This window comes from Neltuma alba, unplaced genomic scaffold (assembly GCF_004799145.2).
Source record: "Neltuma alba isolate B1F8T4 unplaced genomic scaffold, ASM479914v2 tig00012081_pilon, whole genome shotgun sequence".
In the NCBI taxonomy this organism is placed as follows: Eukaryota; Viridiplantae; Streptophyta; class Magnoliopsida; order Fabales; family Fabaceae; genus Neltuma; species Neltuma alba.
Genome location: NW_021636640.1, coordinates 1,047,033 through 1,064,776, shown reverse-complemented (window position 1 = coordinate 1,064,776; position 17,744 = coordinate 1,047,033). Strand labels below are relative to the sequence as shown.

The 17,744-nt window shown below is 38.4% G+C and overlaps 2 protein-coding genes across 3 annotated transcripts; one reads left to right on the top strand and one right to left on the bottom strand.

Annotated features, from left to right (window-relative positions):
* Nucleotides 1-1,157: 1,157 nt before the first annotated feature.
* Nucleotides 1,158-10,050, bottom strand: LOC114721979 (eukaryotic translation initiation factor 5B). 2 transcript variants are annotated; one of them, XM_028907875.1, is made up of 13 exons: nt 9,879-10,050; nt 7,317-9,752; nt 5,847-6,367; nt 5,642-5,749; nt 5,459-5,559; nt 5,044-5,134; nt 4,842-4,952; nt 4,701-4,766; nt 3,929-3,988; nt 3,252-3,809; nt 2,766-2,885; nt 1,858-1,977; nt 1,158-1,774 (listed from the first exon to the last, which is right to left on the bottom strand). In XM_028907875.1, the coding sequence occupies exons 2-13, from the start codon at nt 9,682-9,684 to the stop codon at nt 1,709-1,711; spliced, it is 4,290 nt and encodes a 1,429-aa protein (XP_028763708.1). In that variant the 5' UTR covers nt 9,685-9,752; nt 9,879-10,050; the 3' UTR covers nt 1,158-1,708. The 2 variants fall into 2 exon arrangements, with proteins under 2 accessions (XP_028763708.1, XP_028763709.1); XM_028907876.1 differs by lacking the exon at nt 9,879-10,050 and having other exon boundaries at nt 7,317-9,857.
* Nucleotides 10,051-14,059: 4,009 nt separating this feature from the next.
* Nucleotides 14,060-17,544, top strand: LOC114721977 (fructose-1,6-bisphosphatase, cytosolic). Its single transcript, XM_028907873.1, has 12 exons — nt 14,060-14,383; nt 14,762-14,809; nt 14,975-15,049; nt 15,129-15,190; nt 15,303-15,369; nt 15,508-15,618; nt 15,762-15,848; nt 16,004-16,074; nt 16,150-16,215; nt 16,653-16,739; nt 16,831-16,906; nt 17,221-17,544. Exons 1-12 carry the CDS (start codon nt 14,225-14,227, stop codon nt 17,332-17,334), a joined length of 1,023 nt encoding a protein of 340 aa, XP_028763706.1. The 5' UTR covers nt 14,060-14,224; the 3' UTR covers nt 17,335-17,544.
* Nucleotides 17,545-17,744: the final 200 nt, after the last annotated feature.

Sequence of the window (17,744 nt, the reverse complement as noted above, 5' to 3'; positions counted from 1 at the left end):
ATATATGTAGACATATAAAGCAGCGCAGGATGTGATTTCAACTCAATATATACCATCTTTATTTGTAGAATTATATACCATTATATATACAGATACATGAAGAAAAATCAAAGTGTTAGTAGGAGCATGTATTATATATAGTATGGTCACATTGAGGAAGAAATTGAAACAACTATATTTGCGGAGGCTATATGAATGAAAAATGAAGAATGCCTCCCCTGTCTTAGTACTAAAAAATAGAGGCATTTTTCATATCTTATTAAAATGTTGTTTGCAGTGTATGGAATTTTGTTGCAAACTAGTTTTAGTGCATCATATTATTCATTATCATTCTTTGTTTGTAGAAGCATCCTGACAACCATTAACACTAGCGATCTGGTGACACCGTCATCACTGTCCACTGCAACAGTATTTCTTTCTTTTGAATCAGTCAAGAAGTGGGTCAGAATTCTCTCCGTACAATTTACGTTGTAGATCGTTTCCTTAAGGTGCGAATAGCTCAGTATGAGAAGATCACCTCGTGTAGCTTCTTCGAGCTGCAGTCCTATCTTCTCCAACACATCTCTGCCCTATTTGAAAACATCCAATATGTTGGCCGTTCGCAGTAATCCAAAAAAATACCTAGTTGTTGTTGAGGACCCAAGATTCCTTTGTAGGGGTAGATTAGAGAGTATAAACCCTAGCAACTCTTTTTGTTCAACCCCTACAACTACAGACTAGGACGACGACGATGATGACATTAGCGACCTTTGACTTGGACTTAAAGTGCTTGGATCGTAATTCTTTGCATAATACATGAGGCAGCTCTATATGTATCTCGGGTGACATGAGCGAACGAGAGGAGAGCTTGCATGGATATGGTGTTATGGCAGAAGGAGATATTTCATACGGTGCTCACAGGAAATTATTAACGGTGCTGATATTTATTTTAACAGATTTAACCATTAGCGACTAACGAACGTGACAGTGAGAAGTTAAATAATCCAATAAAAAGAAGAAAAAAATAATATAAAAACCTGATTCAAAATTGAACAAAACTGCAAGGACCTACAAATTAATTTTCCCTTAATATAATAAACACAAACCTTAATACCTTATTTAAGCAAACGCCGCCCTCGTTAGCAAAAAAAAAAAAAAAAACGCCGCCCTAACGTCTCAACCAGAACGGGCCGCCACGTTCATTGGCGAAAAAAGAATGGGTAGACAGGGCAGGAAAATTGTTGGAGAAGCTATATATGGTAAAGAAAATGCAACAAAAACTGAACGTTCTACACTATAGGTGGGTACATTCATGTAGTTTACTCAGGTAGAAGATATTTTCCCCAGCGAATAAACAATCGATCAGTAACAACTGTCAGCTCCAGTCACTCTCTTATCCATGTTTAGATCCTTGTAACTGCTTCCGGCCCCGGTAAAAGTATACCGCATGATACCGGGAAACATTTCACAAAACTCCAGCTTTTGCCAGCCCCCTTCTCTCAGCGTTTTATCTTCAACTTTGCCTGCTGATACTGAGCATGAGTTTCTCACGGAACAAAGCGTTCCTCGACAAACAATGCCCCTCTATACTCATCGCACCATTTGTACGAAGGATCCAAATCGCTGCCAGACAAAAATCTCTGAACCGCTTTGTTTGCGTAAAACCAGACACTTCAGTCAACTTGTGTTTACCGTAAAGAACAATACTCGAGAGCGCCCACATCAAGTCTCATTGTATCTTGAAAACATTTTTCAGTTTCGCAACCAGCTTCCATTCCTCCATACTCAGTTCATCCTACACCATGTAATAATAGCATAAGCAGCTATGAAACAGAATCCAGACCTGCATACAAATATTGATGCTCTATTACACCATACCCGATAATTAGCTTTGAGAATATCGATGGATCTCCTCGAAATATGGCTTACAAGCTCATCATCATCGTCAAAGTGCCTCCCGTACATCTTTTGTTGTTCCTCCGGATTGCCGCCAACAATCTGTAAAGCATAGAGGACTTGTAACTGAGAAAATAAATCTGTGCATACACAAAATCAAACATGATATGCTTTTCTCTCTAATCTTATGCACGAATCATAACAATGTCTGACAATGCTACGAAATTTTACTCCAACAATTTAACAACTACTTATCACCCATTTTCTGTCAGTATTACTTACACAGACAAACCAATGTTTTCATTGTCAACCACAGCATGCTTAACCCACGTTTCAAATTCCCCCTTGCGCTGGGGCAACTTCGTGACAAGTTAAATTTAGGGAAAATATTGCTTTAGGTCACTAAATTTTCTTTTAACTATTGATTCGGTCCTTAAACTTCAACTAGGAACCACTTGTCTCAAGGAGCTTATTGGCTCAAACCGCTTCAGTTCTCATAGTTTCTTAACTCAATACAGCCCGATCCCCATAATTTTCTAACAAACTATCAAGCATCTCCAAGTCAGTGTTCAGTTAAGCATCTCCAAGTCAGTGTTCAAGGACTGAATTGATAATTTAGGGAATATTCAAGGACTACAAATTATAGTTTCCATTAATTTTAAAAATTTAGATTCAGTCTAAGCACATTAAAAAAGATTTCCAAGAAAAGCATCCTTATTTACGAGTTCAATCCAACATAAAAGTTTTCCAACCAAAAAAAATCATACCATGATTCTTTCATTCTATGGAAGAACATTCAACAGAAAAGGTTTAACATATAAAGATAATAATAATAATAAGTGGAACACATGGAGTATTCATACTAAGAAAGTATCACATCTGTCCCATACCTTAATGGCTATTTTCTGCCCTTTCTTGGCATAATCAACAGTTTTATGGTTATTTTCAATGGATGCAATGCGACCAATATCAATGTAATCTCTGGAAGGAATACAAATTGGAGTCCCAACCTGTCAAGCACATATTATTAGATACCAATTCAAAATGACGCAAATCAGTCAAGAAAAAGATGCCACTAACATGATCTAATATTCAAACTTTCAGAAGTTCATCCACGTCAGAACACACCAACAGGATAAAGTGAATTAGACAGTGAATTGAACATTCTTTCCATTTTTGAGTTCAGAGATAGGTAATTAGGTCGCAGTGACACAGATGAAGCATAAGTTTATTGAGAGTGCTTTGTAAACTACTGATACACAACTAAGCAAATACCAAGGAGAAATATAATCTAAACTGTGCAAGAAAACATCAGTGATAAAAGTTAATAAATAGGGGAAAAAAGTGCTATAAATAAAATCCATCCATGGCTATACCTTCACAACACCTTCAAGAATATCAACTCCCAATATGATTGGATCCTTCTTGTTGAAAACGAAATTTGGTATGATTTTCAGAACACATGGGAAGACTGCCTCATCAGCTGCTTCTTTCTTCTTTTCCTCCTTAATGTTGTCAATATAGGCCTTGAATTGGTCAAATAGGTGATAAATTATATCAGCCATAAAAATTTTCACACCTAGTTCTTCCGCAAGATCTTTAGCCTCCTGATTGACTTTGACATCAAATGCCAGGATAGTGGCAAACTCTCGTTTCTTTTCAAGCATTACACTGGCCTTCATTACATCTTTTTTATGTACAGGGCCTATGCTTATGCCACTAACAGGAATATTGACTTCTGGTGTTTTCAAAAACTCCAGCAATGCTTCCAAAGAACCGAGGGTGGACGCCTGCACACAAACTCCCTCACCACTCTTGTCAATCCTGCTCATGACCGTCTTCATATCATCCATGGCATCTTCTTTAACACTTTCTAAATCATCGTCAGGCTTCACCACATATAAAGCAGTGCCCGCAATAGCATGTTCAAGCCCCTGAGATACAATAGATCAGAATAAAATCATCAAAACTTCCACATTCATAAAAAAGGCAAGAGATAAATAACAAGTTGGATTGGCAAGAACAAGGCCAGATCAATATCAGCACGAAGTACCTGGGCAGTTATTTTGATACCCATAGCAGCCTTAATTTCTTTATGATGGAGATAAGTGCCCTGAAATCCAACACCATCAAATTACTTCACAGAATATGTAAGCTGACGGTTAAAGAATTCCCCCTCCATACTGGAGATAGATGGGATATGCTTACAAGTCACAGACCAACCAGGCTCCCCTATCTTACATTTCAGGGTTTTTGGCTGAAGTACTTGACCATTTCAGTGCAGCCAAAAAAGGGCCAAAGCAATGAAACACACCGAAATAACACCAGAAGTTGTTGAAAAACAGAGTTCTAATATATTAAATTAAATAATGAACACTAGCATTAATAATTATAAACTGAAGTTCATTATTAATTTTATTATTTCCCACAATTCATTTATACCACACTGTATTCTAGATTATACAAAACTTACTACTATATCAACTTCAACCAGCAACCATGCATCACAATAAAAAACCTAGGGTTATTACATCTTATCTTGACTTCTAACTTAAAAAATTCCAGCAATTAAGTCATTGATTATCATTCCACTTTAAGACTGACAGAAAGCACGAGGCGGAGTGCAGTGCATAGTGACATGACAAAATCAATCCAGAAAAAGAATCTGAGAATTCTCCCTCAATGTTCAAAGAGATTTTCACACAAACCTCTGAAAACCACTCATTTACTGCAATAAATAAATAAAATTAGAAAGAAGGTCCCTTTCTTCAATCAAGAGAGGGGACATATTTGTTAAAAGAACTCGACAGAGAAGGTAAGCAAACCTTAACACGGAGCTCCTTCATAGGATGAGGTGTCAATAGAGCTCGAATTGTAGTAACAATAGGCCCCTATGATAGAAATTTTATTAGTCAGAAGCTCAATGCAGATTAAAGATGTCGCAAGTACAGTTTTGAGATACTTGCCTGCATTCCACATACAACTATTTGATCCCCTTCATGGAGAACACCATTAACCAAGACGACATCAATAGTTGTCCCATGACCTTCAACAACCTTAACCTCCAAAACTGTACACTGGTGGTAAAATCAAACAACAATCAGTGCCCGGCAGTTAAGCCACCTTACAGCACTCAACCAGCATAAACTTATGTGACAAAAAGCTAACCTGCACTTCATCACTATATGTGAGTTTCTGAGCCATTGTCTTTTGTGTCCATTGAACCAACAACAACAACAAATCTGGGATACCTTCGCCACTGTAATATTGAACACTCAAAACATCAACAAAAATACAAAAAAAGCTACGCAGTAAGTATTAAGAGGGTCATACAACAGGTGATTAAGTCCCAGACAAAATAAAAGAGCTTGCTTCACCCAATTTGGAAAGTTATGCATGTGCAGAATCAAATGCGAAAAATAAAGCGAGGGCACCATTAGACCAGAGAGTGACTAAATCTTTTGGGCAATTCTTCCACACAAAAGAAATGGTCCAGGTTCATTTAATGAACTTCAAACTAGCCAGGTGTGCGTTTGAATTAACTACCAATAAAGAATTGCAGAAGACTGACTATTGAAGTTACCTTATAGCACTAGTAGGTACAATGCTGAAAGTTTCTCCCATTTCTTTGTTTTTATAGTACAACTCACTGTTTAACCCCTGTTCCTTGAATTGAGTGATAATCTAACAAGGAAAAAGATGAATCAGAACGAGGTCAATAACAAATATATGTGTATGACAGATAAGATGTGTTATCTTCCAGAACCTGAGTGACTCTCATATTGAACTCATTTTGCACATCCTTGGTTTGCTGCTTCATTGCCTTAACAATTGGAGAATTACGGCATACTTTCCAACCATAAAGTCTGTCAACCTGCAATGTGGCAAGTCCATAGTGACAGCCCTGAGCATTGACGAAAATAAAATAGAGAAAGCAATATCTAAAATAAGAATAAAACTGAAATACTCACTTTGTTCAATGCAACTATGAATTCTGTATTCCTCATTTTCAATAGATTGAGTGATTCTATTGTCTGAGGTTCTAATCCATGCATAATGTCAACAACTAGAATTGCAATATCACATAGGCCAGAACCCCTTGACCGTAAGTTAGTAAAAGATTCATGCCCAGGAGTATCTATCACCAGTAGACCTGGAACTTTCAGCTTTGCATCAGCTTTTAGTTCCTTTGTTCTTTCACGTATGTTCTCAGCAGGAAAGTATGTGGCACCAATCTGTTGCGTGATACCACCAGCCTCACCTTCCTGAACATTAGTACCTCGAATACAATCCAGCAGCTTAGTTTTACCCGTGTCCACATGGCCCATAATACAGCAAATTGGGGAGCGAAGGTTCTCTCCACTAGACTGAGAAGGCACAGCCAGCTTAGCTGGTTGCTTCTCAACCTGCTTTTTACTTTCAATTTTCTCAGTTGAAGCCTGGGAAGCAGCTTTCTTGGTTGTGCCTGTTGACTTGACAGCAGCCGGGGGTCCTAAAAGGTAGACAATCAAAGGAGCAAAAGGTCGCAATTAGAAGGGAAACACTTAAGTCCCTAATAGCAATTAGCAAAAGTAAATGTGTAACAAAACCTCCAAGAGCGACACATACAGACAACATAGACACATTCATGATTTGAACATACAAGAACAGATTATTGCTGGGAGATAAAGGATATTAGTTCACAGTTTCTCATCCTAGCCAAACAAAACATATTGGTTGGAATGTTTGACTGAGGTCCTACGAATCACTTACTTGATAACAACCCTATAGGAATGGAGAGGTATGGCATAATAGACATGCAACGAAGATGCCATACGAGGACACAAACAAAAAATTTTGATCATGTATACCAACAGCGACAATGACAACAACATATATGTCATGAGCCAGGCAATGCGAAATGACTAATTAGCAAGTTTATTTTGCAGCACACTATTAATAAACGAAAATTTTGATACAGGAAGCATCCAACACTAAAATATAATCGAAACAAATGAACCTAAAACCAAGTTTTGATACCAAACAAGCAGTCATATAGTCTAGAACAACAGGGAAGGAAAAAAGTCTCATCCGACCCTTCTGGCTGGGAGCATATTCGCATAGGAAAGTTAAAACACAGTCTTGAACCCCTTTTTCTCCTTGAGCAGGGGGAGGAAAGGGATAAAACACACTTTCACCTCAAAACAACAAATTATCCGTCTGAAAAGAAGGACGTTAAACAAACAAAAAAAATTCATTCAACGCATCAAGCCAGCCATAAAAAGGAACAAAAAAATTTAATGCATAACAAGTGCTCATATTTTAGCTCTCAACAAGATCAAAGAAGTTCCTCAGACTGTACCAAAGGCAACACTACGAAACCAAACATTCAAATTCAATCACCAGATATTTCGACAGTGCTTAAATTATAACAGGAAGGCTTATTGAAATGCACATCTTACCAGCATTTTTTATCTCCTTTTTCACTACAGGTTCCGGTTCAGAGTCAGCCTCCTCATCAGCAAATGCACCTTTTCCATTTAAATTAACATCATCCCAACTCTTTGCATCCCATTCATCCTCATCATCTTCTTCAACTTCAAACTCTTCAACATCTTTAGAAGGTTTAACTTCATCCTCGTCCTGCACTGACTCAGCCGCTTCAACCTTCTCCGGTTCCAATGACTCTGCATCAGGTGCGGTCTCTAGGTTTTCCTTTGCTTCCACATCTTCAGCTGCCTTAACAGGAGCAGAGCCATTCTGCTGATGATGGGTTTGTTTTGACTTCTTTGTCTGATATATGGGTCGTTTGGCTGGGGCACCAGAGTCCCCAGTAGGAAGAGTGACAGCACCTGTACCAGCAAGAAACTGCTTCCTCATGGCCTCCAAACGACGAGCTTCTTCCTTTTGTTTACCGGTTAGCAATTTGCCTTCTTGCTTTTTCTTCTGTAGCTTCTCCTTCTCCCTTTCCTTTTTCCTACGCCTTGCCTCTTCTGCTTGCTTCTCAAGTTCCTCTTGTCGCCGCCGCTCTTCCTCTTCTTTCCTTAGCCTCTCTTCCTCTTCCCTTTTCTTCCTCTCTTCAGCCTCTTTTCTTCGGGCCAGTGCCTCTTGCATCTCCCTAACATGTTTTGGCACTTTCTTGTCACCGGCTTTAGTCTTGGAATCATTTTTCTTTGATTCTGAGGTCTCAGGTTTAACTTCTTCATTCTTTTCATTATCAGGGGCACTTGCAGCAGCTGCTGCCGCAGCAGCCTTCTTCTCCTTCTCTTTTTCCTTTTTCTTTTTCTTCTTTTTTGCAGCAGCTGACTCCATTGTCTCTTCTTCCCCTTCTTTTTCCACCACAGCAGTAGCAGGAGCAGCTACTTCAGAAGAAGCCTGAACTTTGTCATCCTCTGCTGGAGGGGATGCAGGTTTTACTGGAGGCCCCTCCCCTAGCTCGGCTAGAAGCTTGTCCAAATCTTCCTCTTCTTGAGCAGTCCTTCCGCTCTTTTTATTCTTCTTCTTCTTCTTTGCAGCAGCTGGCTCCATTGCATCTTCCCCTTCTTTTCCCACAGCAGCAGTAGCAGGAGCAGCTACTTCAGAAGAAGCCTGAACTTTACCATCCGCTGCTGGAGGGGAAGTAGGTTTTACTGGAGGCCCCTCCCCAAGCTCAGCAAGAAGCTTGTCCAAATCTTCCTCTTCTTGAGCAGTTCTTCCACTCTTTTTATTCTTCTTCTTTTTATTTTTCGATGTGTCAATCATCTCTTCATCCTTATTACCTTTATTGTCTATTACGCTAGGCTGCTTAGGCTCTACAGCATCTTGACTTTCATTAACAGATTCAAAATCATCACTAGCTTTGGTAATAGCGGTCTTGTTTTTCTTAGAAGACTTCTTTTTACCTGAAAACACAGGAATAGAAACATCTTCGTCCTCAGCCTTACTTTCATCAGCTCTAGTAGACTCGAGCACAGAATCATCATCATCATCCACGTCCCCTTCAGCAAAAGCTGCACTAAATGAAGAATTAACAGCCTTCTTGGAAGACTTCGATGACTTCTTTTTCTTCCCTGAGAAAGTGATCGGAGCAATCTCTTCATCTTCATCCTCTTGGTCATTTTTGCCCTGCTCTCCGTCACCATCACCAAAACTAGACGCTGTGAATAAGGCACCAGCCTTCTTGCTACTTTTTGATGATTTTTTCTTACCCGTAAAATTAATAACTGGTTCATCCATGTCATCATTCTCTTCACGGCTGGCTTCCATAGAATTATCGATCACCTCCCCTTCATCATCTTCGTCTATAGCATCAAAAGCTGATGTAGTGAACAAGCTACCACCCTTCTTCTTGGAACTCTTTGAGGACTTCTTCTTACCTGAAAAACTAACAACTGGGTCGTCGTCCTCGTCGTCCTCGTCGTCATTGTCCACCCCACCAATTAACCCGGATTGTTTGTCTTCATCATCATCATCATCTTCTTCTCCGCCCTCCACATCACCAAGCAAACCAAAGCCCGAAGCAGTAAACACACTATTCCCACCACCCTTGTTTGACTTCCCCTTCTTTTTCCCAGTAAAGACAACTTCAGGCACATCATCATCATTATCATCCATCGCCTGTTCTAAATCTTCGTCCTCGGCTTTTGAAGCCTTCGAGTTACCTTTTTTACCTTTCTTCTTTCCCATCGCCGCAGGCTTCTCTTCTTGAGAAGGCTGTTCCTCAGAGAGCTCCGTTCCAATAGAATACTCATCATCATCGATCACTAACCCCTTCTTTTTCGACTTTCCACCGCCTTGGGACACAGTGGGGGCGTTATCATCATCACGGGCGGTCGGCTTCTTTCTACCCATTTGAGACTTTAGATATCTTTTCGACGAATTTACCTTAGTGGGCAAAAATCAAGCCCTCAGATCATAAACTGCAAATCAGAAAAGGCGAAGAATATATCAAAAACAAACATCGAAGCATGAATAATTGGATCCATTCATGCGAATTCACAGCATAATAACCCCAAAAGAGTCGTATTGCCAACAACGTGGCGTACCGATCAACCTGAAAAGGAAGATTAAGCTTGACTGCAGGAAGGATTACTCGGAACTGATGCAATAAAGAATCGAATACCCAGCAGCGATGAAATAAACAAGGGTTCCAACGCAAATGGAGGGGGGTAAAAACTTAATGAATAATCACAACAGGAGTGATGGATGGGGATGGAAGAAAGCAGATTTATAACGCAAGAGCGAGGAGAGTCCGAGACCAGCAATGACTATAATTCCTTTTAGGGTTGGCTTATATAAACTGGACTTTAGGTGAAAAAGCCCACGCCGCCTTCTTGTCAGTTTGGAAGCCTTTTGGACCCGTTTACCCTTTTCTTTTTGTTTTTGCCAACCTATTGGGCCCATCTTCAAGGCTTATGTTTCTATATTTTTTCTTGGTCATCACAAAAAGACTGGCCTGGTTCTAATTATAAAACGTTGGTTAGGCAGTAGTTTCTTGTTGTTACAAGCCTGACGCAAATTTGGGTTTGTTTGGATTGACTTATAAGTAGCTTTTCAAACGTGATTTACGGAATACGAGGTAAGTATGTGAGAAGGGTTTTGTCTCGGTTTACGTGAACTTGCTTAAAAGCCTGTTTTGAACGGAGCTCCAAACAAGCCCTTTGAGAGACCCAACGATACACTGGAATCAGAATACAAAAAATTGAAATTTTTTATTTTTACCAGCAATACAAAAAATTGAATTTACCCCTTAATGGTGGAAAGTTCTCCATTTTATTTATGCAAATTTTAATCTCCAAAATACATAGAATGGGCCATAAATAAGTAGAGATATAAAATTATAGATTAGCTTATCAAAAAACAGTTATAGATTAAAAAATCTTTTCATAATTGAGGAGGATCAGGTAAATGATTTTATTAATGAAAAGAGTTTTATTTGACTCTTATTTTGGGTAATACAATAATTTAATACTCCTCTGGTCCTTAATATAGGACCCAATTGTTGAGTTAGTTTTGGTCCTAAATATAAGACCCATTTCTCATATTTATCAATTTTCTCTAAATTACCCCTATAGATACTCCCTCAACCATAATCAAGTACAAGAGGGAGAGGAGGTATTAATAAAGATGATTATGGTGTTTTAGGAAAAACGCGTCACATTTGTTATAATTAACTAACTTACCTAACTTCCTTAATCTAATCAAATTAGTTAAATGGGCCTTATATTAAGGACCGGAGGAGTAAATCTTTACTTCCAAGAAACAATTAACCCAACTCGAAATCTCTGGGGGAAGAGACTCGAAATCTAAAGACTATATGATTACAAACTCGAGTCTCGACCATCAAAAACATGAAACTTAACGAGATCCCATGAAAATGTAAAAATAGACACAAAATACAAAACTAAATGAAATCTTCTAGCTAATAATTGTATGACTTACTCGAGGAGCAAATGGCCATATGACTAGAGCCTACCAGCCCACAAAAAATAATGGACTCATGTTGGCAAAATGTTAACCCACCAAAATACGGGTTACTCCAACTCGCACCACTTTGAACCTGTTCCGCCACGAGCTAACCCGCTTTTCTTTTCTGTCTTTTTTAATTTTTATTTTCATGTGATTTTTAATATATTATAAAAACATAGTTGGAAGATTTTGATCATCAAATTTCACATTAACATCGCCTCATTTATATAATTGCATATGCAATACACATAAAAGATCTACTTAATTACTCCTTCGGTCCTAAATATAAGACCCTTATACTAGTAAGGGTCTTATATTTAAGATCGGATGAGTAATTTAGATAAGAAAAATAGTCAAATTAATTATTTACAAAAAAATGTGTTAGTTTTTCTAAAATATCTTCTCAAATTATAAATTAATCCTTATATTATTTTATTATAACACACTACTCAAATTCAAAACTCTAAGTCCAATTTCAACATTTCAAACTAAACTCAACCTATACAAATAATAATAATTTTTTTAAAAGAAAATTTAGGTGGGCCGCCAAGCTAGCTCACTAACCCGCCTTGGCAGGTGCAGGTTGGCATTTTGCCAGCCCACTAAAGCACGAGTTACTTCAGCCTGCACTATTATAGATTTGTCTGTATCCACATCGCCAACCCATATTATCAGCTCTACATATTACTTAAGCAGTAAGATTGGATAGGTAAGACTCCTTTTGGGCTTTCCATAGCTTCACCTCAAATATTCTCTGCGATCCTTGCAAGATTTATTTAATGAATTAAGTAGATTGTTAGATAAGTTAACCGAATATAATAAATGTGAACAAATTTTCTTAAAATACTCACGTGTTAATTTATAAGCTAAAGCATGTATTTTTATTATTTAATTTTGTGCAAAATTTTAATTTGATTCTCTAACCTTACAAAAAATATTTTTTGTTCTTTAACTCTAAAATCGTTAGACTCAAATGATAATTTTTTTAAAACAATTATTATTGTTTTGAAAATTAAACTTAATATGTTAGTATCTGAAAATATTTTATTAACATTTAAGATTTTAATATCATATTTTTTGTTAGCAATTTCAGGACAAAGCGACCAGAGGTGTACTTTTTAATTAAAATCCTATATAAAGTCCAATGATTAAATGTATACTTCAAATTAGTTTACAATTAGGTAAATTAAGTTGATAAAAACTGCAAATACGAGAGACAAATTAAATTAAAGTCTTATACTTAAAATTAAATTCAATCATTTAAATAACTTCTATATCAAGAAGTATGTTAAGAACCAGAGGCAAAGCTAACTAAGTTTTTTTTTTTTTGGTGAACAAATAGAAATACGAGAAAGCTAACTACTTATACCGCGCATAATGCCTACACCCTCCGGGTCTTCGAACAACAGTGGTTGAAGCTCGCTGGGAGGAGATGCCAGTAAACGACTCTGATTTGTTGTTCCAGACTTAGATAAGCCAATCTATCTGCACAGCGATTACTTTCTCGGCAAACACGAGTGATTATCACGTTCCACTCTTTCACCATCATTTCTTGGATCTTTGCAAAGATGCTGTAATTTCCAGTCATGGTAGCATTTTTATTAATTGCTTCCACAATCAGCTCTGAGTCACACTCTACCTCAATTTTTCGAAACCCCATCCTCCCACACAACTCCAGACCTTCCAGTACACTCCTTGCTTGGCTTCATTGATACTGCATCCCGCAATTTTCATTGTAAATCCTCTTAGCCACTCTCCACAGTCCCCTCTAATCACTCCTCTACAACTATTTGATCTATCTATTGTCCCTGTGCCGTCAGTATTCAGTTTGCACCACCCTGTCCTCGGTCGTTGCCACTTTACGTAGACGCTTTCCACTTCTTTCGTATCCCACAGACCTTCCCCCCATTTATGATGATAATTCTCCATATATTTCCATATTTCCCCCTCTGGGGAGCTAGGAAATTCGAAGTCCTTATTACGCACCCATTGGTTCCTCCACTTCCAAATATGTCAGCACCCCACTGCGAACAGGTCCGCCCACTTGGTTTTCTCGCTCAACTTCTCTCTTAGTGACATGTTTTCCTGTAACCAGTCATTCCACTCTTGACCGAAGAACACGACTCTCCGTTGCTCTGAGATTAGCTTCCTCCAGATAAAGGTTGCATACTTGCAGTCTCTCAGTGCATGGATACTCGTTTCCGTATGGTTTTTACAAATTGGATGCCACCCTCCGCTACTGTCCCATTTGCTTGTTCGCTCTTTCATAGGAAGTTTCATTGGACTACTACAATATACATTTGAGCTCAAACGTACAAAAATAAGGCCAAGTTAAATCATGAATCGACCTATTCCTGACTCCTTAACTCTAGCATAAGATGTGAGGAAATATAGTTTTAGATGAAACTGTAAAATTTATAAAAAAATCATGTTATTTGTTTTTGCCAAAAATGAAATTGCAGTGCATGTATAATATAAAAATGTAAATAAAAAAAAATTCGTTTTATATTTAGTATTAAATTAAAAAAATAAAAGAACATTTTGCGTCACTCGCTAGGAAGCTCTCAACTGCCAACCTGACGCAGCCGAGCGCGCGATGACGACGAAAGCTTGCAACAGCAACAGTCGTAGATCCTATAACAAGCCGCAAATACATGAAGATGACGACGAAAATTGTTATCCGTCGCCACCACCACGAGCTCCCTCCACCCTTCTCTGCCTGCCACGTGTCGCCAAAATCTCCATTGCTCGTGGATAGCCCCATCCATCTTTTTCGTCCTCCCCTATGTTATCTTCGTACCTCGATTCGAGCACCCGCTTGGGGGGCTCATTCAAATACCAGTTCTTTCCACTCAAAAACGTGCTTTTGTTCGTTTCTTTCAGCGCGAAGCGAAGTTCGAAGTGGCTCTAAGTTTAAGAAAGCATGGATCACAGCGCCGATGCCCAACGCACGGACTTAATGACCATCACACGGTTCGTGCTCAATGAGCAGTCCAAGCATCCTGAATCTCGCGGCGATTTCACCATCTTGCTCAATCACATTGTTTTGGGTTGCAAGTTCGTCTGTTCTGCTGTTAGCAAGGTCTCTTTGTATCTGTTTGCTTTTCTGTGTTGGAAATGCTCGCACTTGTGAAAACTCCTGAATTTTAGTGCCTGCCTTAGCAAAATTTGGGCTTTATCTCTTTGTCTGAAGCTAGTTGGATCCCAAACAAAAAAAAACAAAAAGAAAGGTTAATTGAATCTAAAATGATAGTTTGTAATATTTCGAGAATCTTTTATGGCATTGATCGAATCAAGTTTTCGAGTACAAAAGTTGTACAACTTACTAAAAAAATTCAAATTCAAAAGAGCCCATTGTCACGAAGGCCATCTTTGCATGATTAAAATGAGTCTTCAGTAATCAAAGGAAGCTTGATGGTTATGAAAAAGTAATAACAAAATTTAACTTTTAATGATGCAGGCGGGTCTTGCAAAGCTCATAGGACTTGCTGGTGAGACCAATGTTCAGGCAAGTGCTTGATAATTCTGGTAGCCTCGTAAATCTCTGTTTAGCATTTTCCTTGCAACACGTGAACTGTCTGAAATATGTCTCTTATTATATTTTGAAACGTCTTGTCTTATGTTTTCCGGGATTTCATTTTCTAGTGCATTTGTTTTTCAATTTGGAGAACAGGGTGAAGAACAAAAGAAATTGGATGTCCTTTCCAATGAAGTATTCATCAAGGCTTTGATAAGCAGTGGGCGAACAGTAAGTCATAAATGTCGTTTCCTGAGTCGCTGAGCTGAGCTTTGTTGGCTTCCGCTGATGGGTAAAATGTTTTTTTCAGTGCATCTTGGTATCAGAAGAAGATGAGGAAGCAACATTTGTGGAACCCTCTAAACGTGGAAAGTAGTTACTGCTCCTTGTTTCTTCGATTTGTTTGTTCCTTAGGCCATTGACACGTATACTTGTTTTCTTGTGGCTGATGAATGTTAAACGATGGATTTTTCTGATGATGAAGGTATTGTGTTGCTTTTGATCCTCTGGATGGTTCCTCTAACATTGATTGCGGTGTTTCCATCGGCACAGTATAGTCCCTTCTCCATTTTTTATTTTTTTATTAAAGTCCTCTACCTCCTGACTTTAGCATAGACTACAGAGGAATTAATATACCAGAATAACTTGCAAGTTGCGGTTGTCAATTGAATATGTTGTCTTGCATCTAGATTTTTGGGATCTATATGGTGAAAGATCATGAACCCACTATAGAAGATGTCATGCAACCGGGGAAGAACATGTTGGCAGCTGGTTACTGCATGTATGGGAGCTCTTGCACGGTATGATAAATCCTTATTTTTCTTTCTTTCCTTTAATTGAATACTTTGATTCTGTTTGTTGCCCCTATATCTTTCTTCTTCTCTTTTAAATTATCTTTGGCCCAGTCTGTTCTGATTGCTGATCAATATGACAAAATTTGCAGCTTGTGTTGAGCACTGGAACTGGTGTTAATGGATTCACCCTTGACCCATCTCTTGGAGAGTTCATTCTTACTCACCCTGACATTAAGGTATTCCCTGCATTGTCTGTCTATGTTTAGTTTTGAAGGAGGAGAACTTATTTATCAGGCATGGATACAATATAGGCAGCTATGTGAATTTTTGTTATATCTTCTTTGGCTTCTTTGAAGCGTCATATGAATCGTTTCATGTGATCTCCCTGTAGATCCCAAAAAAGGGCAAGATCTATTCAGTGAATGAAGGAAATGCCAAGAACTGGGATGGTCCTACTGCCAAGTAAGTATGAAAATCTTATATATTCTCAGGCACTATGTTGCATCTCCAACAATCTTTTGTTTCTGTTCTATCTAGGTATGTGGAGAAATGCAAGTTTCCGAAAGATGGCTCATCTCCGAAGTCGCTAAGATATATTGGGAGGTACTGCTAATTCTTGACCCCTGCTTTACTTCCCACCTCTGTTTTACAAGTTATGGTCACACCATGCTTTAGCCATCAGCGGCTATGAGAGAACTGTCTCTGTGAGTAGCTAGCAGAAAAATTCAGTTGCGTCCTACAACTCTGACAGAACTGTTTCTTTCCTTCTACAGAACTAATTTTGTTGCATCATTGATTTCAAAAAAAAAAAAAAGGTAATCCAAACAGCAATATAATGTCATTGGACAGTCCAGAACATGCTTTTTTTTTGTTTATTTAAATGAAATAACCACGATTAATGCACATCATGATAATTTTTTATGTATGACAAGAGAAAGCCATCGCCATTCAGTGCGAATAGCGCTTTTCTGTTTCAAATTTTAGCATCTGTTTCCAATTTGTGACCCTTTTGCTGCGTGTATTTTTACGAAAACTGCCAGCATGGTGGCTGATGTCCATCGTACGTTGCTTTATGGAGGAATCTTTTTGTACCCCGGTGATAAAAAGAGTCCTAACGGGAAACTCCGGTGCGTTACATCTAACACATAAGTTTTGGTGATTTGTGAACTCTGAATTCATGCAGAAGGATGACTTGATTATTTAACTTGTTTGGCGTAGCGTTCTCTATGAAGTGTTCCCCATGTCATTCTTGATGGAACAGGCAGGAGGCCAGGCTTTCACTGGCAAGATACGGGTAATTTACTGCCTGCCTCTCCTGCTTCTTTCTTTATTCTTTGAGAAGCGATTTTGCATATATCTGGTTTAGAAAACACTTTTTTCCTTGGCAATCAATGTCCAGAATCTCACTCATGAATTACACTAACGAATAATTGAGAAATTTTAGTGGGTATAGAATCCTATGCTTAAGAACTAGGGAGGCATACATATTAGCATCAGCCTCACGAACATTAGGGCTTTATAGTTAATTGATGACTCCAAATTATATTCTCAACAAATAAGAATCATTCAAGCCGTATACTTGTGGTTAACTGATGTATATCTTAACAGGCACTTGACTTGGTTCCGAAGAAGTTGCATGAGCGATCTCCTATATTCCTCGGCAGCTATGATGATGTTGAGGAAATCAAAGCACTGTATGCTGCCGAGGCTGCGGCTAAATAGGAGTGTGAACCCAGGAAGGAAAGCGCCCGACTGTCTTCCGCAACATGTTGCAGCTGCTTTCCCTGTTAGAATATTACAGATGATCTGGTCGTGTAAATGATATAAAGTTCTTGTGACTGGAAGAAGGAGTAACGCATTCCTTTTCTGGATTTGTATGGCCACACTTAAGACGTATCAAATTATCAATGCAAATCATTTTGCTCGTCGTAATTGAGATTATCCAGCTTATTTTGTTGATTAGGCACAGTATATAGATATGTACCATATTATTGATTGAATTTATTTTCTTTTACAATGAACCTATCTGATAGGTGTTTTTTAATAATTTGCATGAAGCCGATTTTCTTTAAAAAGTACGCCAATAGGTCATAAATTGCCGGTCCAGACATTTCATGCAATGTTCATTCGCA

What these genes read in the sequence shown, in the direction of transcription:
- LOC114721979 (XM_028907875.1), bottom strand. Translation starts at nt 9,684, where the DNA reads ATGGGTAGAAAGAAGCCGACCGCCCGTGATGATGATAACGCCCCCACT. An exon ending in AAAGGAGATAAAAAATGCTG is followed by an intron (nt 6,368 to 7,316) that starts GTAAGATGTGCA and finishes TCTACCTTTTAG; the next exon opens with GACCCCCGGCTGCTGTCAAG. An exon ending in TAGTTGTATGTGGAATGCAG is followed by an intron (nt 4,767 to 4,841) that starts GCAAGTATCTCA and finishes TTTCTATCATAG; the next exon opens with GGGCCTATTGTTACTACAAT.
- LOC114721977 (XM_028907873.1), top strand. Translation starts at nt 14,225, where the DNA reads ATGGATCACAGCGCCGATGCCCAACGCACGGACTTAATGACCATCACA. An exon ending in TGGGATGGTCCTACTGCCAA is followed by an intron (nt 16,075 to 16,149) that starts GTAAGTATGAAA and finishes TGTTCTATCTAG; the next exon opens with GTATGTGGAGAAATGCAAGT. An exon ending in CTTTCACTGGCAAGATACGG is followed by an intron (nt 16,907 to 17,220) that starts GTAATTTACTGC and finishes ATATCTTAACAG; the next exon opens with GCACTTGACTTGGTTCCGAA.